Genomic DNA, 26708 nt, shown 5'->3' with positions numbered 1-26708 from the left:
TGCATGGCCCAGGAGCCTGGACCGCAGAAAGAACGGGCATGTCTTATTACGGCCGTGTTCTGCGGTCCAGGTTCATAGAGATTAATGCACGTGGCCATGTGAACGGGCCGCGATTTCCGGGCGGCCCGCGGGTGACAGTCCGCGGCTGTCTGACCCGAAAATTACGGCCGTGCACATGGCTACGGTCGTGTGCATGAGTCCCAACTCAGATTTCTACAACGGATGAGCAGTTTGATGTGCCGCAGATCTGCACAAGTGTTAGCCCCATTCAATGTGTAACCCGCCAGCTTTTGGCCGTATTAAAGGCTATGTGCACCTTTGAAAACAAAACTTTTTACTTATTGCGATACAGCTGCTTTGTATCCTGTCTATAGAGCAGCTGTATCTTGTGCTGAAACCTAAATCCGTCAGATCAGCGGCACGAACGGGTACAGTGACAGCGGGTCCATCGATCACACCTAAGCCCAAAACTTAGATGTGATCGATTAACAAGTGGATCCCGCGTGTCAGACACATAGGACCCGCTGTCACAACATGTCAGTGCCGCGGACCTGACGGATTCAGGCCTCAGCGCACGATACAGCTGATCTATATACAGGATACTAATCAGCTGTATCTCAAAAAGTAAAAATATTTTTTAATAAGATGTAATTACAAAATTGCACCAGATACACATTTTTATAAAAAAAAATATTTACATTGTTTTCAAAAAGGTGTACATAGTCACTAAGACCAGCACAATAGAAGTGCTTTTCTAGCGCCTGTATTACAGATGCAGCACACAGACCTTTTGTGGTTCATGAGAACTGGGAGTAAAAGGCTACGTAAAGCTTTTAGGGGCATTTTCTCTTTTTTTTTCCATTAACAGGTCTGTGTGTTTGGTGTAACTTTTTAATTAGTCTTTATTAAAAATTAAAGTAACTTTTTTTTGATACAGCTGCTCAGTTTTCTCTATACAGAGCAGCTGTATCTTTCGTTTTGACCCGAGCCGGTCAGTCCCGCAGACCCAACTGTTTCGGTGACAGCGGGTCCTTCAGGTCTCTATCACAGGATCGAGTTGTTACCCGTCACATCTAAGTTATGAACTTAGATGTGATAAATTACAGGTGTATCCAGCGTGTCAGAGACAGGCAGGACCCGCTGTCACTGGACCCGTCAGTCCCGCTGACCTGACAGGAACAGGATTTAGCGCTAGATACAGCCGCTATGTATTCTGTATACAGAATACATAGCGGCTGTATCTAGAAAAGCAAAACAACTTTTTAATAAAAAACTAACAAATTACACCAAACACACTGACTGACCTGTTTATATATAAAAAAACAAACAATGCCCATCAAAGGTTTACATAGCCTTTAAGGCACCATACGCTTCTATGATGCGCTGACTCCGTTTCTCATAAACGACGGGAGGCTCACGTGGCGCGTCTGTAATACAGTGGCAAAAAAGCACCCGTATTACGCTTGTCTGAAAGCAGCCTGCGTGGAATACACGGGAATAAGTAGCATGCTATTTATTCCCGCAGAATTCTTTTTATCCGCGCGGAAGCTTTCTGTAGCGTGTGAACGGGGCTGTGGAAACCATATTTATAAGCATGGGATGCAGATTGTTAACGGATTTTAAGTTAATTTCAGCAAGGAATCCGCACCAAAATGCACATAAAATCTCACTCTAGGTTAGCAAGTACAGGGGTCGGAGGGAGGGAGAAGCATGCCTGCAGTTCCAGACCACACTGGGTTTGTTTGTAGTCTGTAACCATGGAGACAAGTCTGCGTAGAAGCTGTCTAGTGCATAAATTGCTTATTTTTTATTTTAGATGTACTGGATTAATAGAAAAAAATAAAAAAGCGTGAAGTTTCAGGCCTAAGGCCTGGGGCTGCACTACTGAGAGATCCTACTGACAGGTCCTCTTCTGAATACTGCTCGGTGCAGCGTACATCCAAATCAATTGGCGTCCCTACATGTCAAACCACAAGTAATCAAACCAGGAAAAAGACAACGTATTTGAGGATTTGGATCTTTACAAGATCTCCATGACAGCGCTGCACCCGACAGCACTACTCACGCAAGGATACGGCAGCCATGTTGCTGTAGCCTTAAAGGGCTTGTCCAATGACATAAATAAAGGTTAATTATTGTAGAATGAACTTTTTCTATACTTTGTGCTTTCGCGTCTCACTATTTTCAAGATCTCCGTTTAGTGTTAGTGAATGGAAACCTGCACAGACCTAATCGGACCAGTGATACTGTATTTACGATAGGTGCCATCTTGCTTTACTATATTACAGTCATCTTCCAAGCAGATGACCGTGCGTCACCTCAATCATGCAGTATTTTGGGTCAGGAAACGTCCCAGCCCCCAGCATTGCGGTGTAACCTTCAAGGGATATTCCCACCTTAGACATTTATGGCATATCCACAGGATATGCCATAAACGTCTGATAAATGCAGGTCCCAGCTGTGCCGTTTCCGTAACTCCAATATAAAAAAAAACAAAAAAAAACAGCGCCACTCTTGTCCATGGGCTTTGGCTGATTTTGCAGCATTGATTTAAAGAGGGAGCGGCAATACCAGACACGACCCAGGAACAAAGGTGGCGCTGTTTCTAATCGCAGGGTACATACGAGTTATAAACACATACATGTGTCGTATTATAGCTGGGACTTGTCGTTCCATAACCAAAGCCAGATTCCAATCTAGCACAGTGGTCTCCAGATGTTGCAAAACTACAAGTCCCAGCATTCCCTGATTGATGCACACCGTCAGGGCATGCTGGAAGTTGTAGTATTACAAAAGCTGAAGAGTTCCAGATTGAACACCACTGGTCTAGACCATTACCACAAAACAAAAATCATAAAAGATGCCAATGGTGCCATCTCATAACTACTACATGGCATAAACAGCAGCAGTTACCATGACAACGGTGTCACCCAGAAAAATAAAACAACGCATTATCGTTGTAAACTTAAAAGTTGCGCTCGTCTAGGCAGATACATTGTACCAGTCAATGCCAGTCACATCACACAATGGCACATACCACTGAGGACAGGTCCTGGCCCTATGTAAACCATGCAAGTCATAAAACAATAAACATATAACCTGACACCGGGCAGAAGGTGGCACATTAGCTGTAGAGCCATAGAGCTTTGCCCCAGGTTGTGACAGCAGGGTAAACACTGGCTGCATGGCACACATGTCAGTGCAGAGAGGAGGCTGCCCACAGAACACTTGTCATCATTGTGGTGGGACTACTGCAACTCTTCCTGGCAGCAGCCCCCCACGTGACATGAAACCCCTGTGCCATCCAGAGCAGCAGGGTATCCAGGAGCCCGGCACTGCAGGCTGGCAGCTCACCTCTGTCCCGGGCGGGGTGGAGGAGCTGGAGATGAGGCCTGCTCCTGCTGCGCTGCCCGCTCCTCCGCTGCTCCCTCCGGCTGCCGCACTGTGCTGTCCCCGCAGTGCCGCCGCCTTCACGTCCCCGGCCGCACTGCTGCTACTGCTGCCGCTACTGCTGCTGCCTCCGCCCCGCTTGTTCTTCCTCCGCTTCGCCCCTCTCTTGGCGTCGGCCGGGCTCATGTCTGAGCTATTATACCGTCTGACTCTACCGAGAGCCGCACACCGGAGCTATACCGACAGGAACGGGGCCCGGGCGCGGATTTATCCGCAACGATAGAACACAGGGCAGCAGAGAAAGAAAATAACCGACCACAGCGGAGCCAAGCTAGACTCCAATATGGCGGACTACAAGGAGGAAAGCTATTCCCGTCTTACGCACAGACGTCATCACGTAATCCTACGTCAACGTGCTGCTGGTCTGAGGACTCACTGCTGCCACCTTCAGGGTATGATTGGCTTGAACTCTGTAAGGTAGAAAAGCCGCAGTATTCGCCTGGCTGAACTACCGATCCCGAAATGCAGTGCGCCTGGACTACAGCTGGAGGAGACTGCGAGAAATGGTGAGGGGGAAGTTAATGAGGCATGCCGGGAGTTGTAGTTCACAAGCTGTGGGGATGTGTCAGTTATCTAAATAAAAAAGGACAAGGAGTAATAATAAAAGAGTGATTTTTTAATTTTAATGTTTTTCATAAATAAATGGCACCAGGCAGGGAATTATCCCTTCTTATTTTCATACAGTGTAGATAAGGGAAAATCACATTTCAATAGAAAAATCTCCTTTTCTTTTACGTTCTTTTATGTTGCAATTTTATATTTTGTAAGACTTATAAAAAAATGTTTTTAAAGTATCATTGCACAGGAACTTCCATTATCATAAAAAACATAACATAATTTGATTGCACATGCACGCATGATTTTATGCGACCTCATAGGGATACATTAGGTTCTATGCCTAACTGCAATTAACGCCGTCCCATTAGGGTATGTTCACACGCAAACTCAAAAACGTCTGAAAATACGGAGCTGTTTTCAATGGAAAACAGCTCCTGATTTTCGGAAGTTTTTTAAAGAGGCTCTGTCACCAGATTTTGCAGCCCCTATCTGCTATTGCAGCAGATCGGCGCTGCAATGTAGATTACAGTAACGTTTTTATTTTAAAAAAACGAGCATTTTTGGCCAAGTTATGACCATTTTTGTATTTATGCAAATGAGGCTTGCAAAAGTCCAACTGGGCGTGTTTAAAGTAAAAGTACAAGTGGGCGTGTATTATGTGCGTACATCGGGGCGTGTTTACTACTTTTACTAGCTGGGCGTTCTGATGAGAAGTATCATCCACTTCTCTTCAGAACGCCCAGCTTCTGGCAGTGCAGACACACAGCGTGTTCTCGAGAGATCACGCTGTGACATCACTCACAGGTCCTGCATCGTGTCAGACGAGCGAGGACACATCGGCACCAGAGGCTACAGTTGATTCTGCATCAGCGTTTGCAGGTAAGTAGCTACATCGACTTACCTGCTAACGCCGATGCTGCTGCAGAATCATCTGAAGCCTCTGGTGCCGATGTGTCCTCGCTCGTCTGACACGATGCAGGACCTGTGAGTGACGTCACAGCGTGATCTGGCAGAAGCTGGGCGTTCTGAAGAGAAGTGGATCATACTTCTCATCAGAACGCCCAGCTAGTAAAAGTATTAAAAACGCCCCGATGTACGCACATAATACACGCCCAGTTGGACTTTTACTTTTAAACACACCCACTTGGACTTTTGCAAGCCTCATTTGCATAACTACAAAAATGGTCATAACTTGGCCAAAAATGCTCGTTTTTTAAAAATAAAAACGTTACTGTAATCTACATTGCAGCGCCTATCTGCTGCAAAAGCAGATAGGGGTTGCAAAATCTGGTGACAGAGCCCCTTTAAGCCACTCGCGTTTTCCACAGAGTTTTTTAAGCTGTTTTTCTATAGAGTCTATGGAAAAACGGCTCCAAAAACGGATGAAGAAGTGACATGCACTTCTTTTTCGTGGCCGTCTCTTTACGCGGCCGTTTTTTGCCCGTTTACGGCCCGAAAAACGGCCGAAAATAGGCCGTGTGAACATACCCTTAGTGCAATAATCATAGACGATTTGTCACTGAAGTGCTGGCCTTAAAGGGAATGTCTTATGTATTTGATTTTAGATTCATTAATTAGATGTGGTGGTCACGGTTTGACGTAACTCCCAGAAAAACGCCTCTGTGGCCTCTTTATGGAATGGCGCAGTCTGCTGCGCTATTCCATACAACAGAAAAATGTGGCGGAAACCGGCCCTTGGGTGAATGGGGACTATGGTTCCATTTAAAGTATGCGCCTGGAGCTTTCCGGGCACATATGTTAAACTTACACTACAGTTCAAAAAGGGCCCAAGTCTGTAAAAAAGAGAATTAATGCGTTTCCTGGGGGTGGACATATTGGAGACACACCCTACCTTCCTGTATTGTCTGTATACATAGTGCAGCACGGTGTGTGCGCTTTATGGCAGCTGAAAATAATGAGAGCTAATTGACAGAGAAATGTCATACAACCTCCAGGAAATAATGGAGTACAGCCCTCCCCCAGAAACCAGGAGGTGACAGCGGAGCTGCATACAGAGTCGTATCTATGTGTATAGTGTCGCTTTCCTGCCTTATCTAGGCCTCCAGCATTACAATACAGCTGCTCTCTAATGATAATGAGATAACTCTGCTTATTCTGTCCCCATCTATACAGCAAAGCTGACAAGTGAGCTGCAGATAACAGAAAGTGTCATTCTATTGTGTCTCCTCCAGTGGCCAGGGTGAAAACTGGAATATTTAGGTGTTTTTTTTTTATGTGTATCGTAAAAAAAAAGAAAAACACTAAAAATAAATAAATGGGACCTCTTTGACCAGGAGAGCCCCCTGTTTGTAATTGATAAAGTGTTAGCCCCACATTGTCCTACTATAATTAAAAAAAATTATTGTTATTATTTTATGCAAATAGGGGACTCTTACCTCCGAAGTCACGCGTGCATCCTGCCTGACAGCTCCCATTGTGCCCAGCGCTGCCGACATCATATTCCCACAAATCCATGCGGTATATTCTCACGGCTGTGATTAAGGGAATGCTGGTGATTTTGAATTTGAGTTAAAAAAAACTCTGTTTGACATCAGAGACATACAGAGGAACAGCAATGACCCCATGCACTTCTATGGGAGCTCTACTACAACTCCATACAAGAGAATATGGCCTTTGCGTAACAACTAAAGGAAGACACAAGTAATTTTTTTGGGGGGGACATGAACAATAGTCATGAAGTCGGCCTTCTATCCCACCAGCAGGATGTGCTGAGCCTTCATGTATTTTCTGATTCTAAACATCTGCAGCAAATCCCAGTGGAGGTCCGGACAATTCCTTTAGGGCGTATTATAACGGTTTAGCTGCAGGTGCAGTAATTATCCCATTAACTCTGCGAGCGCCAGTGATATCTGCAAGTCACTGCTTCTAAATCCCGTAATGAGAAGATTTAGGTAAATTGCTCTATTGGGAACCATTATCTCACGCTGGCCCCTCTGTGTAGACACCTCCGCAGATCACTGCTATCTCCTTACTGACTAGCGAGTATTGTTTATTACTAAGAATGATTTTCTTTATAGTATGCAAAAAAAAATACACACGTCCGTCAAGTTCACCCAGAAAAAGAGGAAAATCAAATCCTTGTTGATCCAGAATAAGATAAAAAATTATTTTAATGTGTGGTCCAGTTTGCCTTAATAGGGGAAAAAATCCTTACTTACCCTCCCAGAGATCCCTACTCTTGATCCTACTGCAAAGCTTTCCATTATTCTTTACTGGAACTTTATGTCTCCATGTTTCTCCATGGAGTATGTAATGCTCCAGCTGTTTTCCAGGAGTTTGTAATTGACATCTTCCGGGACCTGCTATATGTCTGTGTGGTGGTCTATCTGCACGACATCCTGATCTACTCACCTGATTTGATGACGCATCGGAAGGATATTCGCCAAGTTCTGTCACGGTAAAGGGGGCATCGCCTATATGCTAAACTCGAGAAGTGTGTGTTCAGGAGGGACTCTGCCCTTCCTGGGCTACATCGTATCTGACCGTGGACTCAAGATGGACCCAGAGAATGTGAAATCCATCATAGAGTGGCCACGTCCACAGGGTCTTTATGTCTACATGTTTGTCTCATGCACATAAGTGTATTTATTATAGCTGGGGTCGCGGAACGCTGCCACTCACTTCCGTCAGAGGTCCGCAACCGCAGAATCCTTTCCAGCGTCTCCCTCCTAGGAGACCCCAGCTCGTGCGGCCGTCCTGCCGGACTGTCTGTTAGGGTGCGCGCACTCTTCCCTGGCCTTAAAGGGCCAGCACGCGCTCTTACTAAAAATTCCCTATCCATTCCCCAGATCACCTTGGACTATAAAAAGGGCTCCGCCCTTTCATTCCTTGTCTGAATATTGTTGTTGTCTACCCATGTTTGTATTGCAAATGGTCCATTAGTTGAATCCTGCTCCTAGTGTTCCCGTATCCTGTAACCTGTTGCTGTATTGTCTCCTGTACCTAAGCCTTTAGTTGGAGTCGTGTGTATCATCTGCAATGTCTGCTGCCAGCGGCCACGTCTGCTGTCATCTGCCACATCAAGTTCTACCCGTGCCTAAGCCTCTGCTACTGTCTGGACTCATACAGGTAATCTCGTGCTGAAGGACTTTTGCATAGACTGTATGGTCTGTTGTTTGGCCAGTTGCCACTCCTCTAAGGCGGAGCGGCCTAGTGGGTCCACATGCCCCTAGATCGTGACAGTACACTCAGGCCATGGAACCCGCTGGCCAAGCTAAGACGGCGTTTCAGGTGATGCAAACGGATATGCGTGACCTGCGTGCACACCAGGATCAACTCCTAGTGGCAGTAAATTCTATCATCATCCGTCTGGATCAGCCTCCTGCTCCTCCTCTGGATGCTGCTGTTGCCGTTCCACTGCCCGTTACTTCTCCTGTCTGTTCCGGATGCACAGTTTCGCTACCACTACAACCTCGCTATGACGGTGATCCTAGAGCCTGTAGATGTTTCATTAACCAATGTAGACTGCGTGTTCATCTCTTCCCCTCTGATGAGGACAAGGTAGAATTCATTATTTCCCTTCTTGCTGGCAAGGCCCTGGCATGGACGAACCCCATCTTGGAACGAGAGGAACTGGAATTCTCGGACCTAGCATTATTCTTAGAGACTTTTCGTACTGTGTTCGAGGAGCCCGGTCGAACATCCTCTGCAGCAGCCGTTCTAACTCTCAAGCAAGGAGGGTCCTTGGTAGGAGAGTATGCTATCTCCTTCCGTACACTGGCAGCAGAGTTGGCATGGAACAATGAGGCTTTGGTGGCGATCTTTTGGCAGGGACTGTCCACGCACATCAAAGACTAGCTAGCAGCCCGCTTCCACCCTGGATGCTCTTATCCTGTTGGCTACCAGGGTCGACATGAGGATCCAGGAACGTGCTAAGGAGGTTCGGCGGGAAAGACGTTTCCACAGGATGGCACAATTTGTTCCAGAGACCCCTATTGCTCTCCCCTGTATGCAGGTAGACAGAATCAAGTTGTCTGAGCAGGAGAAACAGCGTAGATGCTTTTTAGGTCTGTGTCTGTATTGTGGCCTCAAAGGCCATTTTGTGCGCCAATTTCCACAAAAGCCTGGAAACTCCAGCACCTAAATTAGGTTGGAGAGATAACCCTAGGTGGGACAACGCCAAACGCCAAAGCCTCTCCCATGTTATCTATTCCTGTGACCATCATCTCTGGAGAGATGTTACACTCCTCCGCTGCCTATCTGGATTCCGGAGCAGCTGCAAATTTTATTCAGCAGGAGCTAGTGGATCACCCACATCTACCCACAGTTCCCCTAGAGAAACTTCTGGCTGTTGCCTCTGTGAATCGACTACCATTGCCCGATCCTATGGTTTCCGTCACTAAACCACTGACACTACAAATCGGAGTTGTTCACTCAGAACAGTTCACCTTCCTCATCCTGCCTAAAGCTATTCTGCTGGGCCTGCCTTGGCTTTGTCTACACGCTCCGGTTCTCAACTGAAGTTCCGGAGAAGTCCTCCAATGGGGGTCCAAATGCCTTCACCACTGCCTGCTACAGGTTCGTCCTGTTTTGCCTCCACTGCCTCAGTCACTCTCTGATCTACCCTCACATTGTGCAGGGGCGTAGCTAGGGGGGGCAGGCGGGGCATGTGCCCCGGGCGCAACTAACAGAGAAGGTAGGAGGGTGCCGGGTCGGGCGCACAGGGCCGCACATACCATGTGGCAGGTTGAGCAGCAAACGAGAGGCCACCACACAGACGCTGTAATTATTAGATCAGCGTTCATCACGCACTTCACCCTGCATGTCCCTTCTCTGCTCCAGCTGCTGTCAGCAGTCGGGGACAAGCAGGGGGGAGGGGGAGGAAGTCTGCAGAGACGCTACAGTACAGGCTGAAAGCAGGTCAGGGAAGTTTACATCAGGCTCCCCTCCTGTCATATCGGAGCTAAGCTAGAAGCTAACAGAGCCTGGTGTGCACTTTTCCTGACCTCCTCTCGGGGCAGCACTGTATCTGCAGGCTCTCTTCCCCTCCTCCTCCTCCTGACTAATGAACTCCGGGCTACCATCACTTCTGACCTATGAAGAGGCTCCAACTACTGGACCAGACTGTATGTGAAAAGTCCAGCTACCTACAAAAGGTAAGTGTATATATGTGTGTATTCTGTCTATCTATCTGTGTATGTCTGTATCTATCTATCTATCTATCTGAAGCCCCAATGGCGCTATGTACAGGGAAGGGGGTGTAGCGCTATTTAGAGGAGGGTGGGTGTGGCACTATCTACAAGGAGGTGAGTGTGGCATTATCTACAGGTGGGGCTTCGTGGCACTATCTACAGGGGTGTGTATGGTGCTATTTATAAGGGGCTGTATGTGGCACTATCTACAAAGGGGGTGTATAGCACTATCTACAAGGGGTGTGTGTGGCACTATCTACAAGGGGGGAGTATGGCATTATTACACGGAGAGGTGTGGCACTATCTACAAGGGGAGGTGTGGCACTATCTACAAGGGGAGGTGTGGCACTATCTATAAGGGCAGTGTATGGCACTATCTACAAGAGGAGACAGTTCATTATTTCACCATATATATTCTCATTAGCCTGTTATACAATCTGTTTAGTCCGGCACTGACATCTTTATTTATTTTCTTTTAATTTATTGCTATGTTAACTTTTTTCTATAACTATATCGCTTATAAAATGTACAAATGGTTTTATGCTCGAGTTACATAAAAAAAGATGACAAAAAAATTACATGTTATTGATTGGTTGAGAAAGCAAACCTGGCGAGGGGGAAGGTGATTTCGGGAAAGTGGGCGGGGGGGGTTCAAACTGAATCTTTGCCCAGGGTGGGGGAGAACCTAGCTACGCCTCTGCATTATGCTAGTTTTGCAGACGTCTTCAGCAAGAAGGAGGCAGAGACTCTTCCTCTTCATCGCATCTACGATTGCCCTGTTGAGTTACTTCCTGATGCCTCACCACCTCATGGGCAAGTTTATCCTCTCTCCCTGCCAGAGACCCTAGCCATGACTGCCTACATGAAGGAGAACCTTGAGAGGGTACATATGTAAGTCTTGCTCCCCGGCCGGAGCCGGATTCTTCTTCGTGAAGAAGAAGGATGGATCTCTTCATCCATGTATCGACTACCGGGGTCTGAACCAAATCACGGTCAAGAATAAGTACCCCCTGTCGCTGATCTCAGAACTTTTCGATAGAATTCTTGGGGCCAAGGTGTTCACAAAGCTGGATCTACACGGAGCTTATAACTTGATCCGTGTGCACAAAGGTGACGAGTGAAAAACGGCATTTAACACCCGGGACGGCCACTACGAATATCTCGGGATGTCCTTTGGACTATGTAATGCTCCAGCTGTTTTCCAGGAGTTTGTAATTGACATCTTCCGGGACCTGCTGTATGTCTGTGTGGTGGTCTATCTGGACGACATCCTGATCTACTCACCTGACTTGATGACGCATCGGAAGGATGTTCGCCAACTTATGTCACGGTAAAGGTTATCGCCTATATGCTAAACTCGATAAGTGTGTGTTCAGGAGGGACTCTCTGCCCTTCCTGGGCTACATCGTATCTGACCGTGGACTCAAGATGGACCCAGAGAAGGTGAAATCCATCATAGAGTGGCCACGTCCACAGGGTCTTCGATCCATACAACAATTTCTGGGATTCGCAAACTTCTACCGGCAATTTATCCCGAACTTCTCGTCTCTGACTGCCCCAATCTTGGCCCTCACCAAGAAGGGGGTGAACGCCAAAGTTTGGCCTCTGGAGGCAGAATCAGCGTTTATTAACCTCAAGAGCGCTCTTACCTCAGCCTCCGTTCTCCATCACCCTGATGCTTCTCAGCAGTTCTTTCTGGAGGTGGACGCGTCTTCCGTTGGTGCTGGAGCACTACTATGACAAAAGAACTCTAAAGGCAAGATGCTGGCTTGTGGCTTCTTTTCAAAATTATTCTCTCCGGCAGAACGCAACTATTCCATCGGGGATCGGGAGTTGCTGGCCGTTAAGTTGGCCTTAGAGGAGTGGAGACACTTGCTCGAGGGTGCTATCCATCCTATTATCTATACTGATCACAAGAATCTCACGACAGATGGTCGCTGTTCTTCGCCCGATTTAAATTCTTGCGTCACTTCCATCCTGCAGACAAGAATGTGAAGGCTGATGCTCTGTCCCGCTCATTTGAAACCAATGACTCTGAGGAAACTCCTCAATATATCATAGATCTTTCTAGGATTATTGCAGCAAACCCTCTGCAAATTAGGGACATTCCTCCTGGAAAAACTTTTGTTCGTCATGCAAACAGGAAGAGAATTCTCCGCTGGAGACACAACTCTAAATTGGCTGGGTATTCTAGTGTCTGTAAGACACATGACTTGATAGCTAGTTACTATTGGTGGCCCACTCTGCCTAGAGATGTTGCGGACTATGTCTCCTCATGTACTAACTGTGCCTCGAACAAGTCTACCCGCTTCAAACCTGCTGGTCTGCTACTACCGCTGCCTGTCCCTGATGCCCCTTGGCAACATATCGCTTTGGACTTTATTACAGACCTTTCTCCCTCAGCTGGATGTACTACAATCTGGGTAGTAGTGGATCGTTTCTCTAAAATGGCACATTTTATTCCGTTGACTGGCCTCCCATCTTCTCCTTGCATCACAAATCTGGTTATTCTACACATCTTCTGTCTGCATGGACTTCCTTTGCATATTGTCCTGGATCGGAGTGTACAGTTTACATCCAAGTTCTGCAGAGCCCTGTGCAACCTGCTAGACGTAAAGCTGGACTTCTCTTCTGCCTATCACCCACAGTCCAATGGTCAAGTGGAGAGGACCAATCAGAATTACCTTCATTGTTTAATTTCCGCCCAACATGACAATTGGCTACAACTTCTGCCTTGGGCGGAATTCTCTTACAACAATCACACAAGTGAGTCTACTGCCTCGTCTCCTTTCTACATTGTAAACAGCCAGCATCCTCGAGTTCCTCTTCCTGTGCCAGCCATGACTCAAGTACCAGCACGAAAAACTTCATTTTCTGACTTTTATTCACATCTGGCAGCAAACTAAGTCTGCGATCCTCCAGGCAGTGGACCGCATGAAAAAGCATGCCGATAAGAAAAGAACAGTTCCTCCTCACTTCTCTCCTGGAGTTAAAGTCTGGCTATCCTCGAGAAACATTTGTCTCAAGATGCCCTCTTACAAATTCTCTCCCAGGTTTCTCGGTCCTTTCGAATTTCTGCAACAGATGACATAGTTGGTACAGCGGAAAAAAAGACACATGTCCATCAAGTTCAACCAAGGGATGGGAAAATGGAAGGTAAAAATTTCTACACATAGGAGCTAACATTTTTTTGTTCTAGGAAATTATCTAAGCCTTTTTTAAAGCCATCTACTGTCCCTGCTGTGACCAGCTCCTGCGGTAGACTATTCCATAGATTCACAGTTCTCACAGTAAAGAAGGCTTGTCGCCTCTGCAGGTTGAACCTTTTTTTCTCCAGACGGAGGGAGTGCCCCCTTGTTTTTTGAGGGGGTAACCCTGTATCCTATAAACTTCGGTTGCCTCCTACTCTAAGGATTCCAAACTCATTCCACGTGTCCCTCCTTAAACCTGTGGTTCTCAACCGCTATAGTAAAGTTCTTAGTTCCTGCAGTTGCTCCCAGCGGTTCTTCTGATGTTTTCGAGGTGAGGGATCCTGGACTACAAGAGAGTAGGAGGAAGGACTTTCTATTTAGTTACTGGAAAGGTTTTGGTCCTGAAGAGAGATCCTGGGAGCCAGAAGAGAATCGAAATGCTCCTACCCTCATTAAAAAATTCCTCTTACGCTCTGGACCCAAGAAGAGGGGGCATAAGGGGGGTACTGTTACAGTTTCAGTCGCAGACAGCCGCTGCTCACCTCAGTCGCAGGCACGTGACCGCAGACTCCTGGCCGCTTGCCAGCGTCTCCCTCCTAGGAGACGCCAACTCAGGCAGCCGTCCTGCCCTGGACTGTCTTTTAGGGTTTGCGCGTGTCCCCGGCCTTAAAGAGCCAGCAAGCACTCACTAAAAATGCCCTAACCAATCCCCAGATCACCCTGGACTATAAAAAGGGCTCTGCCCTTTCATTCCTTGCCTGAGCGTTATAGTCTACCCATGTTCGTACTACAAATGGTCCCTTAGTTGTAACCTGTTCCCAGTGTTCCCGTATCTTATATCCTGTTGCTGTATTGTCTCCTTTACCTAAGCCTTTAGTTGGAGTCGCGTGTATCATCTGCCACATCTGCTGTCATCAGGCACGTCTGCTGTCATCAACCACGTCTGCTGTCATCTGCCAAGTCAAGTTCTACCCCTAAGCCTCTGCTACTGTCAGGACTCATCCAGGTACTCTCGTGCTAAAGGACTTTTGCATAGACTGTTGTTTGGCCAGCTGCCACTCCGCTATGGCGGACTGGCCTAGTGGGTCTACGTACCCCTAGATCATGACAGTATTATGGCTTAGTACAACCTCAAAGTTGTACGGAGCAGTAGTAAGGCCAAACATAGAATTATATAGAATTATATGGAGCCCATACTGTACCCCCATATGCCTCCAATTTCTTATGTAATCTGACAGAAAAAAATTGTGCCAGGCTCCATCAGGCACCATATTACCGAGCTATTAACTTCTGGAAAGCTTTGCTTCTAAGTGAGAATAACACTGTAGTATGGTGCCATGCAGATTATTATACGGCGACAAAACATTTGTGCCTTAAAGCAGGGGCATAACTAGAATGTGCAGGGCCCCATACCAAACTTTCGAATGGGGACCCACCCCAGGACACTTGCCCGCTGTAACGTCCGTGGTCCAGACTTAAAGGGAATGTGTCGCTAAACAGTTAAACAGTTAGTGCATAAGTGATTAAACATTGTTCTAATTTTTTCACGAGTCAGGAAATATTATAAATGAGATTAGATGGAGCAATTCCCAAAATTGCAGCATTGGCATGTGGTAAAGCAACCACATTGCTTTATGCTGCAAAATTTGAGAATACTCACTCGCTCTAGTGAACTCACAGAATCCCCCCTCCTTTATCCTGGCTAGTGCCAGGAGAAAGGAGGGGATTGAACGGTCAAACCTCCTACACTGTGTGTCGCCATTTTTTGAGCTAACACACAGTGTAGTAGGTTAACATACAGTAGTAAACACACAGTAAAACACGTACATACACAGACCTAACTTACCTGCTCCTGCCGCCGCCGCTCCCTCCGGTCCGTCCGCTCCGTCTGCTACCTCCGCTCTAAGTGCACAAGTCCGGAAGCCGCGACCGGAAGTAGTAATCTTACTGTCCGGCCGCGGCTTCCGGTCCACAAGAAAATGGCGCCGGACGTCGCTCGGCCGAAGACCTTCAATTTGGACTGTGTGGGAGCGGCGCATGCGCCGTTCCCGCACAGACGGCGTACAGCATAGTGGATGGAACGGGCCCCGTTCGCATTCACTATGGGACTGTATGTGCCGTATCCCATGTCTGTATGTGTCGTTAATCGACACATACAGAGATGGAAAAAAAAATGGCAGCCCCCATGGACAAGAAAAAGTGAAAAAAGAAAAAAAAAGAAAACACAAAGACACAAATAAATATATTTTTTTTAAATAAAACACTAAAAGCAAATTGATATAAAAAATTTTTTTTTCGCAACACTCGTCCTTTAAGAAGCCAGAGTGCACGCATGTTGGAGATTGAGATAATTGATCCCAGAGCACCCCGGGCTATAAGAAGGTCCCAGCCACATCCTCCCACGCCTGAGCGTTGTTGTCATATTCCAAGTTTGTCTTGCAAATGGTCCCCTAGTGTTTTCTGCTCCCAGTGTTCACCGTTCCTGTATCCTGTAACCTGTATCCTGATCTAGTGCCATGCTGTGCTGTATACCAAGCCTGTCCTGCTTCTCCACGCCTGACGTCTACCTGCCTAGTCCCAGCCGAGCCTGCCTTGCTACTGTCCGAGCTGCCACAGGTACCCTATATGAACTATAGACTCTGACCTGCACTGTTATGGCAGGAAGGAGGTGAAGGGAACAAGTGAGCCCTAATCTACCCACCGCCCTGTCCCTGCCTACTTGCAACGACCTGCCCTAGGCGACGGGGTACAACTTGGCGGCGGTCCCTACGCTGACTAAGTGCAAGGGGATACAAACAGGGAACAAGCAAGGGAAGGGGCGGTAGCCCACGGAACACCGTGAGGAAACGGAGTGGTGAACGAGCCAGTCAGGATCAGGATGTAGTGGAGTATACAAACGCAGAGCACGGAGCAGGAAGCAAGCCAGGGGCAGAGCGAAGCAGGATAAGCGGGAACTGAAGCAAGGCAGAAGCACGGCAGAAGCAGGCTGGAGCAAGGCAGCAGTGGGCCCAGGAATCCAAGAAGAATAACAAGCAATGAGGAAGAGAAAACGGCAGGTATAAATGGACAGGGGGCGGAGCTAACTCCGACTGACCAGGCCGCGATAGGCTCTCCCACTCCTGAGCCTGCCACCCTGATTGGTGGGAGCCAGTGTCAGTCTAAGAGGTCTGGCCTCAGATGTCGACTGATTAATCCTGGGAGTATCCACAGACGTAGTGCCTGGCAGATCCTTTACATGCGCCCTGTTGGCCACCTGCCATATCGCCAAGGCGGTACGGCCCAGTGGGTCCACGAACCCTACGTGACACCCGCCTTCATTCGCACAGCTCTGTGCCCTTCTCTCACCAGGCCAGGGATGCTTCCTGCATGTGTGGCATCGAGCATTTTTCCCAGGCAGCCAGAAGCATGAGGTGGGGCAATGCTGTGAGCACAGACTGCACGGCGGCAAACACAGTCCCTAGCAGATTTGCTTGGATTCTGTGAGAAAAAATCCTCTGAGTGTTTCCGGGTAAAATTAGTGGCAAGCAATCGAAACGGCAGACTATGGCCACCATATTTAGGAGGTGTGTGATAAAGTGCATGAGGCCTTATGCGATTTTCACATGTGGCAGATTTGCTGTGAGTTTTTGGTTCATAGAACCGCCACTAAAGTCTGCAGCACAAGTACAGTACAATGCCAGTGTATAGAACTTTAGAAAACTCCATATGCATGCTGAGGAAAAGATCTGCTGGATTTGAGGGGTTTGTCCCGATAAGGCGAACAGGAGCCGACATGCGAATGGCAATAACTGTGGGGTCCCTTTTTTCCCCGATTACTACTCCTCTCCCAGCATATCTTTCCCCTATTCGTTGTATCGGTATGTTTTGATTCCTCCAGGATCTACTTATTTGTACTGTTGCATGTATATATACATAATCTTATATATATATATTATTTTTTACACATTTTTTATTAAGGGTTCATGACCTTTATTTTTTGCCCTTCACAATTTATCCCTTTGTTTCTTTAATAATGATCTTTTTGTCTCTATTTTCTGAATTTTGCACTTCATCTAATCACTTTTTGATAGAAATAAACTATTTCCATAAGCTGTGTGTTCTAGCTGAGCTGGAGAGAGTCGAAGCTATTGATCCAACAACTTCCCGGCAGTACTAACACTTAATGAAAAGTAATAGATAAATACGAGATGCGTGGAGGTTCCCCGCCATCTGCTCCATAGTTTTTCAATAATAATTTGGAAGCAATATATAAGGTTCTGTACGACATTGGTGGAATATTTACCATATTTAAATATTCAGCAAATTCCTGTAGCTCAACATTGATAAATATTTGGCACTTACTGCAATGTGTTTATATATATATATATATATATATATATATATATATATAAAATGTGTGTGTGTGTGTGTGTGTGTAAAGTTCTAATTGATTTATATTTATGTTTCTTATTTTTAAGAGCAGCGGTTTCCAATCTGTGACTCACTAGCTTTTGACAAACTACTACTCCTAGTATGCTCTTACAGCTGTAGGCTATCAGAACATGCTGGGTGTTGTCGTTTTGCAACAACTTCAGTGCATAAGTTGGAAATCACAAACTTAAGTATCTGGGGGATGGTTAGATGTCATGGGCACATAAGTGTGGCTTGGATCAATATGCAACCAGCACTTATGTTGGCTACACAAACAGCAATATTTCCCTGTTAAAACAAGCGCATAAAGTATACTTCTGAAATTATGGAGCTGTTTTCAGGCGAAAACAGCTCCTGAATTTCAGAAGTTTTTGCATGGACTCGCGTTTTTCGCAGCGTCTTTTACGGACGTAATTGGAGCTGTTCTTCATTGGAGTCAATGAAAAACGGCTCCAAAAACGTTCCAAGAAGTGTCCTGCACTTCTTTGACGCGGGTGTAATTTTACGCGCCGTCTTTTGACAGCGACGCGTAAAATTACACCTCGTCTGAACAGAACATTGTAAGACCCATTGCAAGCAATGGGCAGATGTTTGCAGACGTATTGGAGCCATAAAATGCCTGACTTACGTATGAAAATAGGTCGTGTGCACATACCCTAACCTATTAATTGTGAGCATGAAGATGCAACCACAGAGCCCTGCTGATACACGTATTTTTCTCCCTTCACCTCCATGACAGCACCACAGGAGTTGACTATTGTTCCTAATAGGGACAGGAAAACACGAGAGAGGTTAAAAGCCCCTCCCCACCCTGCCTTCACCGGTGTTTTCCTGTTCCTACATGGGGACTATCATGAGAGAGGTGAGGGGGCTGAGGCCTTCTTACCACTATTAGGGCAGAAGGTCGATCGACAGTATCCTTCCTCCTAGCATATCTGCCGGAGGACCCATTCCCCAGGCAAGTCCTCAGCTGACCCTCCTCCTGCGCCTGAAGGAGTGAAGCCGGCAGTCCTCTATAGAGCGCGGGCTCGGTCTCTTCCAGGAGTTCTCCCTACCCAGGTCCATGTGTGCCCCACTTCCAGTAGATGTTACGTAGGACACCGGGACTCATGCTCATCCGGCACTGAAACCGGAAGTAGCGCTTCTCGGCGGCGAATTCAAATGGTCGCCCCGTATCTGAGGTAATATAAAGGTAATGAATAATTTTGGTTCTTTTCCTGTTTGCTGTTCTTGGTATTCAGTATGCCTGAGACTGACATGACCTCACGCTCTGAGTTATCAGAGCCCAGTGCTACTCCCAGCCCAGCGAGTATTATGTCTGGGGATAATATTCTGTGCACATATATTTATATACCTTCCTCTGCCTTATTTTATTAGGCAGACAAGGACCCCTCACAGAAACGACAGGGACTCAAATGCGCCATTTGTTCTAAAAAATGATCTGCTACATACAAAAACATTTATGCCAGACATGTACTTCCAAAATACTGGAGGATAAAAGACCATCCTTAGTTCAGGAATTAAGACAGATGGTAGGGGAGGAGATCCAGACTTCTATATCTGATCTATCCCCGGCACCCATAGCGAAAAAAACGAAGAAATTAAAATATATGGTATCCTCAGATAACGAATCTGATCACTACCAGAATTCAGACTCAGAGGATCGTAGCGAAGTTGCCACTTTCACTACTCCATCCGAAGATGAAAGGAAATATTATTTTTCCTCTGAACACACGGAGACTCTTTTAAGAGCCATTAGGAATTCCATGAATATTGAGGACGTCAGAGAACAGAGATCCATACAGGATCAAATGTTTGCCAATCTCAGAACAAAAAAGAAGGTGGTATTCCCAATACATGAGAATGTTCAATCATATAAAATATTAATTCGAGGAACCAGAGAAGAAATTGCCTATCCCAGATGAAATTAGAAAACGTTTTCCCTTTAGTGCTGAAGACGTTCAGGATTGGGAAGAGGTCCCTAAAAATGATGCACAGTTAGCTAAGGTCACAAAGAAACCATTCTACCTTTTGAAGATTCATCACAACTAAAAGACCCCATGGATAGGAAGGCTAAAAGCCTGCTCAAACGTTCATGGGAAACATCGCCAGCCCTACTGAAAACAAATATTTCCACCATCTGTGTCGCTAGATCCATGTGTATATGGCTTGACCAGCTGGAAGACCATTTAAATTAAAGAACACCAAGGGATCAGATCTTAGCTTCTATTCCTCTACTGAAAATGGCGACGGCCTTCATGGCGGATCCTTCAGCTGAGTTGGTTAGGGTGGCAGCAAAATCGTGAGCCCTCACCAATTCTGCTAGATGAGCCTTATGCATAGATAATGGATAGATAGATAATGGAGAGATAATGTCTCCAAATCAAAATGATGCGGCATTCCATTTGAAGGAATTATGTATTTGGACCAGCCTTAGAAAAAATACTTGAAAAAAACCTCAGACAAGAAAAATTATCTCCCTGAGGGCAGACTCTTTAAAGAAAGGGAAACCTTTCGTCCCCCTATAAACCAGGAGAATTTCAGAGGTAAAGGAAAGACCGGGAGATGGAGCTACACGAAAGGAGGAAAAGGCAAGGACATTGTCACGTACTCTCTGCCTGCGGCTCCCTCTGTCTCCAGGACATCGAGAGTTACTCGCTCGGGCGTCGCCCGGCCTGGCAGACTGAGGCAGTCTGCAGCCAATAGGAGCTCAGGAGCGTCAGGCCAATCAGACTCTCCTGAGCGACTTGCATTTTGACTTCTTGTGACCTGATCTCGGCTGGACTCCTGACTTTTCTTTGCCTTCTGATTTTTGCTTTTTCCGCACTCTCCCGGTTTGACCCTGCCTGCCTGACTCCGCCTTTTGCGCCCGGACTTGTCCGCGGCGCAATTGCCCTGCCTCTCCCTCCTTGTACTTCCCAGGTGACCCTTTGTTATTTCGTACTGTCTCTGTCTTATCCGTTTGTCAGTTTCACTTGTACCAGAATAGGGAACGCCACCCAGTTGTGCGCCATTGTTTAGGTTGGGTCGTACAAGTAGGTAGGGACAGCGGTTTGGGAAGAACAGGGACCTCACTGTTTACTGTATATTTGTTCATGACAGACATCTTTAATCTGGGGAGAGGTTTTCAGGATAAGCAATGACGCCAATACTGTAGGAGGCAGAATCTCTGAATTTCTCCAGGATTGACGAAAAATAAATACCAATCTTGGGTGTTGAACACAATCCAGACGGGATACAGAATATAATTTCTTCTTACCCTCCTACAAAATTCGTCATTCCAAAACAATCATCAACAAATCTTCAGAAGAAACTAGTGGAAGGAGTCTTAAAACTTCTTCACATGAACGTAATTACTCCAGTTTCCAAACAAGAAGAAATGAGGGGACATTATTCAAGTCTTTTTCTTGTCACAAAACCGGACGCAACATATCGGACCATCATAAACTTAAAACCTCTGAACAAGTTTATAAGTTACAGACAGTTCAAAATGGATCTATTAGTTCGACTACTCCCCTTATTCCAAAAAACTCAGTCATGGACACAATTTACCTAAAGGACACATATTATCGTGTTTCGATCCATACAGATTTCCAGAAATTTCTGAGATTCGCTATCAATATAAATCAGAATCTCCTACACTTCCCATTCAGAGTACTTCCATTTGGGATTTCAAAACGCAAAACTTTTCAAAACTTATGGCAGAGGTAGTAGCTATAACAGAATCGCTAGTTAAGCAATTCCCCCGAGTGCAAGTTATGGAATTGCTCTGTACGCGATTCCCCAAAGGCAGCTAGAGACTGTCTGGATAAAGCGTGCCGGCAATCTGCTACCACAAGTCTGTCACTACTCTGATCAGCAGAGTCTAAGGCTACTCTATGGTTTTCACCAGGGCCCACTGCAAGGCAGGTTGGACTTGGCTGTATAGAACCCAGGTTGCATTAACAGAATACAGTGTTGAACAGGAGGTGCAATGCAGGCAATACCAGAACAGATAACCACACAGACAGAGGGTAAACAGCAAACAGAGTACATTACCAGGAGAGATTGTAAGTCTAAATAAGAAAGCAGAAGAATACCAGGAGTTGCAGTGGTCAAAACCAGCCGAGAGCTTGATCAGATACTTGTATACACAAAGAAATTCACAAGCAACAATGAAAGAACTAACCAGACTTAAATACTCTACCCTCGAATCTGATAGGAAGAAGATAGAGAAATTAGATTGGCTCTGCAACTCAAACCAGAGCCACCCCGAAGCTAAGCTAGTAGTCATGACAATCCTAAAGAGACGGACCTTTCCTAACTGTAGCATTCCTACACCAAAGTGGAATAGACATCGTACCATATCTAGACGATTTTCTAATCATAGCAGTTTCTACAGTTACTCTATTAGAGTACCTCAATATAACATGTCAAATACTACAAAGTCTAGGATGGATCGTAAAATGGGAAAAATCAGACCTTACTCCTTCACAATAAAAAATCTTCCTAGGAATCCTTATGAATTCTCAGAAACAATTGTCTTTTCCACCACCACAAAAAAGACAAGACATTATACAGAGATGTAGGCACTTCCAGAGGAGAAATAGCACCTGTGCAATAAGACAGTTGATGTCTTTACTAAGATCCATGGCAGCGTGTATTCCAGCAGTTCCATGGAGCCAGGTTGTTATGGCTGCGGTCGCTGACCGCTAGCATCTTCCACTTAGGTAGCCATGACTGCAGACCCCTGAAGATTTGCCGGCGTCTCCTCCCTCCGAGACGTTGGCACACACTGCACTCCTCTTCGGCTGATGCCCGTAGGGTGTGTGCATCCCTTCCTTGCCTAAACATTGTTGTGTCTTCCCTACATTTGTTTTGCAAATGGTTCCATAGCTGTATCCCATTTCCCATATCCAGTATCTGTGTCAAGTTCTAGTGCCTAAGTCCAGTGTCCAAAACGACTTCACCATCTGTGTCCGCTGCCCATGCCAATCCAGTGTCCGAGATGACTTCACCATCTGAGTCCGGTGTCTTAGCCAAGTACAGTGTCCGAGACGATTGCAGTACTCCAGTCTGGTGTTGTAGCTGAACTTCATTATTCTGCACAGGCCTGCTTCCCCCTTACTGTTTGACATATACCCACTTCTGACGTTCCAGGTACTTTATCTTTACTGACATTTCACAGACTCTGTTGATCAGCAGCTGCTCCGTTATGGCAGATTGGCCCAGTGGGTAATCATACCTGCAAGTGGTTACACAGGCTCACTTAGAACTGCAGAGACTAATTCTTCCACGCTGGGACAAAAGGATATGGAATCAAGGATGTCTGTCAATTTAGACCAAGAGTTCCCTGTACTGGTGGCAAAACCTAAGGAATATTAAAAAAAAGGGTAGAATGGCACCAATCACCCAAGATAGTTGTCACTAAAGATGCCAGTGCAAGGGGCTGAGACACCCAGGTGCTGAGATATACCTTTCAGGGAAGATGGCCGCAAAATATAAAAACCTGCTCGTCAAATCTCTGAGAACTAAGAGCAATATGGGAGACCCTACAACAAGCAGGACATTTACTACATGGAAAACATGTCCTAGTACTGTCAGACAACATGATGACAGTAGCTCATCTGAAAAATCAGTGGAACTCAACACATGCTTCACTTCAACTTCTGTATACACAGATCTTTTAGTGGATGGAAGGTTCGTTCTGGTCCCTGTCGGCAACAAATCTGAAAGGTTCAGAAAACAGTCAGGCAGATTTTCTGAGCAGGAAGGATTTGAATCCGGGAGAGTTGTGTCTATACAAAGGTGTCTTTCAGTCGATAATCTTCCAGTGGGGAATACCAGACATGGACTTGTTTGAGATACGTCAGAACAAGAAGTAAAAAACTTCTTCTCACTAAATCCACCGGACAATGCTCTTGCAGTAGATGTGTTGTCTCAGGTCTGGATTTTTTTTAGACTAGCTTATGCCTTTCCTCCAATCCCTCTTCTCCCGAGGGTATTGCAGAAAGCTTTATCCGGGAAGACGAGGATAATTTTGATAGCACCTCTCTGGCCAAAAATAAGTTGGTTTGGCCTTTTAAAAGATCTTTCCATAGAGGAACCAGTGATCCTTCCCAGATCACAGGACCTCCTGTATTAGGGTCCAATCTTCCATCAGGATGTGTTAAACCTTCAACTAGCAGCCTGGATCCTGAAAAGTCCATCCTACTAAACAAAGGCTTATCAGAGGAAGTAATTAAGACCTTCGTCTCCCGGAGTGGAGAACAGATTCCAGACCCAATGAAACGTAATATTTTAGATTTTCTTCAGGCAGGCCTCGTAAAGGGACTGAGGCCAAGTACTTTGAAAGTTCAGGTGTCAGCTTTAAGTACAATTTCTGATAAAAAATTTGGCTGAACAACTGGATAAAAAGATTCATGAAAGCAGCATCTAGATTACAACCTAAGATTTCTAACTTGCTTCCACCATGGGATTTAAATACAGTTCTGGAAGGTTTTACTAATTCTCTATTTGAGCCATTACTAGAATCAAACATCAAAATGCTATACTGGAAAACCATGTTCCTAATATCAATTACTTCAGCAAGACGAGTAAGTGAGCTCCAGGCCTTATCTATACAAAAACGAGAACCATATTTAAGAGTTCTAGATGATAGAGCAGTCTTCAAATTAGATCCATCTTTTTTTGCCAAAGGTCGTATACATCTTCCATAGGTCCCAGGATATTATACTACCTTCCTTTTGTCAGAATCCAAAGTCCAGACAAGGAGAGAGATTCCATATACTAGACATGAAAAGAATACATAAAAGTCACGGAACCGTGGCGAAAGGAGAAAAATCTATTTGTTCAATTTCAAGGAGTAAAGGCAAAAAAGTATCTAGAAATACCATTTCAAGATGGATTAAAAACGCCATTTGTGAGACCTATAAGATCCAGGGAAAGGCAGTACCACCACACTTAAAGAGTCTCTGTCACCACATTATAAGTGGCCTATATTGTACATGATGTGATCGGCGCTGTAATGTAGATTACAGCAGTGTTTTTTATTTAGGAAAAACGATAATTTTTCAGAGTTATGACCTATTTTAGCTTTATGCTAATGAGTTTCTTAATGGACAACTGGGCGTGTTTTACTTTTTAACCAAGTGGGCGTTGTAAAGAGAAGTGTATGACGCTGACCAATCAGTGACTAATCAGCGTCATACACTTCTCCCCATTCATTTTATTTAGCAGATAGCGTTCTTACTAGATCACTATGTGCAGCCACATAAACACACATATTAACGTTACTGAAGTCTCCTGACAGTGAATATACATTACCTCCAGCCAGGACGTGATGTCTATTCAGAATCCTGACACTTCTGTAGCATCTGTGTGAGATTTATAGCAAGGCAAACGTAATCTCGTTTTAAATGACAGGTTACATCGTAATCTTGCGAGATTATGCTTGCCTTGCTGTAAATCTCAAACAAACGCTACGGAAGTGTCAGGATTCTGAATAGACATAACGTCCTGGCTGGAGGTAATGTATTTTCACTGTTAGGACACTTGAGTAACGTTATAGTGCGTTTATGTGGCTGCACATAGCGATATAGCTATATCGCTATGTGCTGTGTAAATGCATGGGGAGAAGTGTATGACGCTGATTGGTCAGTGTCATACACTTGTCTCCAAAGCCCACTTGGTCAAAAAGTAAAACACGCCCAGTTGTCCATTAAGAAACTCATTAGCATAAAGCTAAAATAGGTCATAACTCCGTCAAAAATGATTGTTTTTCTAAATAAAAACTGCTGTAATCTACATTACAGCGCCGATCACATCATGTACAAGATAGGCCACTTATAATGTGGTGACAGAGCCTCTTTAAGAACTTACTCTACTGATTAATATGTATGGCACTATTACTTAGGCAGTTTATGGAATGATTATATGACAGCTGTATGGCACAGTTTTTGGGCAGTATCAGGTAGTATTTGGGGAAATGCATGGCAATACTATTAGGGCACAAACAAGTAAAATTAGTCTTACCGGTAATACGATTTCCAAGAATCCTCCATGACAGCACTGTGTTTCCCCCTATTCACTGGTAAATTCATCTTCTTGAACATCATATAGGTGATCGAGCATTTACTTCTAAAACACTGGTGAAGGCGGGGTGGGGAGGGTCTTTTAACATCTGTCATGTTTTCCTATCCCTATTAGGACCAACAGGCAACTCCTGTGGTGCTGTCATGGAGGATTCGTAGAAACCATTTTACCGGTAAGGCTAATTCTACTTTTTTGTGCCCTAATAGTATTGCCAATCAGTTCTCCAAATACTCCTACCTGATACTGCCCAAAAAAGGGTGCCATACAGCTGTCATATAATCACTCCATAAACTGCCTAAGTAATAGTGCCATACAGTTCACAGATAACACCTCCACGTAATAGCACCAGCCATGACTAAAGTGGAAGTAAAGTGCAGCTCATTCTACTCATTATTGAGCCAAGACGGGGGATGTCATTGCGAGTCCCCCATGAGTTTTGTTATATAATGCCGTAGGTGGTCAACTTACCCTGCCTCCACCTAGTTGAGTAAATGTTGCAGAGAGAATGAGTTATGATTGTACTAATTTTCCCCCTTGAGAATCACAGTTGACCTTTGGAAGAAATTATCAGATATTTAGTACTGCATTTACTATTTACTTTCTGTAGAAGGTACATTTTTAAAGGGGAAATGCAACTATAGTTACCTTCTGGCACATAATGTCAGGGGGAATCCATGAGCTAGGACCCCAGTGATGGCATGTAAGCCCTGCATGCAAATAGATCACTAAAACAGCCCTTCAAACAGCAATATAGATCTCAGCTTTTTGAGACCTCTGTGAGTTCCACTTAGGTAAAGGATATTGTGTTAAAATCAAATATTTCCAACATTTCCAGTTTCTGAATTATTTTCTTATATTATTGATGCTTTGTTGC

At 45.4% G+C, this 26708-nt stretch overlaps 1 protein-coding gene across 3 annotated transcripts in view; it reads right to left on the bottom strand.

Moving 5' to 3' along the window:
• FAM193A (family with sequence similarity 193 member A) overlaps window positions 1–26708 on the bottom strand; it is a 135926-nt gene that overhangs the window by 88004 nt on the left and 21214 nt on the right. For 2 of the 3 annotated variants that reach the window (XM_075857191.1, XM_075857199.1), the window contains exon 1: window positions 3355–3772. The exons of the other annotated variant lie outside the window; for it this stretch is intronic. In XM_075857191.1, the coding sequence (XP_075713306.1) occupies window positions 3355–3576 (222 nt within the window). In that variant the 5' untranslated portion in view covers window positions 3577–3772. Of the gene's footprint in view, window positions 1–3354; window positions 3773–26708 lie in introns of those variants that run through there. 3 annotated transcript variants of the gene reach the window in all.

This window comes from Rhinoderma darwinii, chromosome 1 (genome assembly GCF_050947455.1).
Source record: "Rhinoderma darwinii isolate aRhiDar2 chromosome 1, aRhiDar2.hap1, whole genome shotgun sequence".
NCBI lineage: Eukaryota > Metazoa > Chordata > Amphibia > Anura > Rhinodermatidae > Rhinoderma > Rhinoderma darwinii.
Note: the sequence above shows the minus strand (reverse complement) of the source record. Positions and strands in the feature narration are given on the sequence as shown.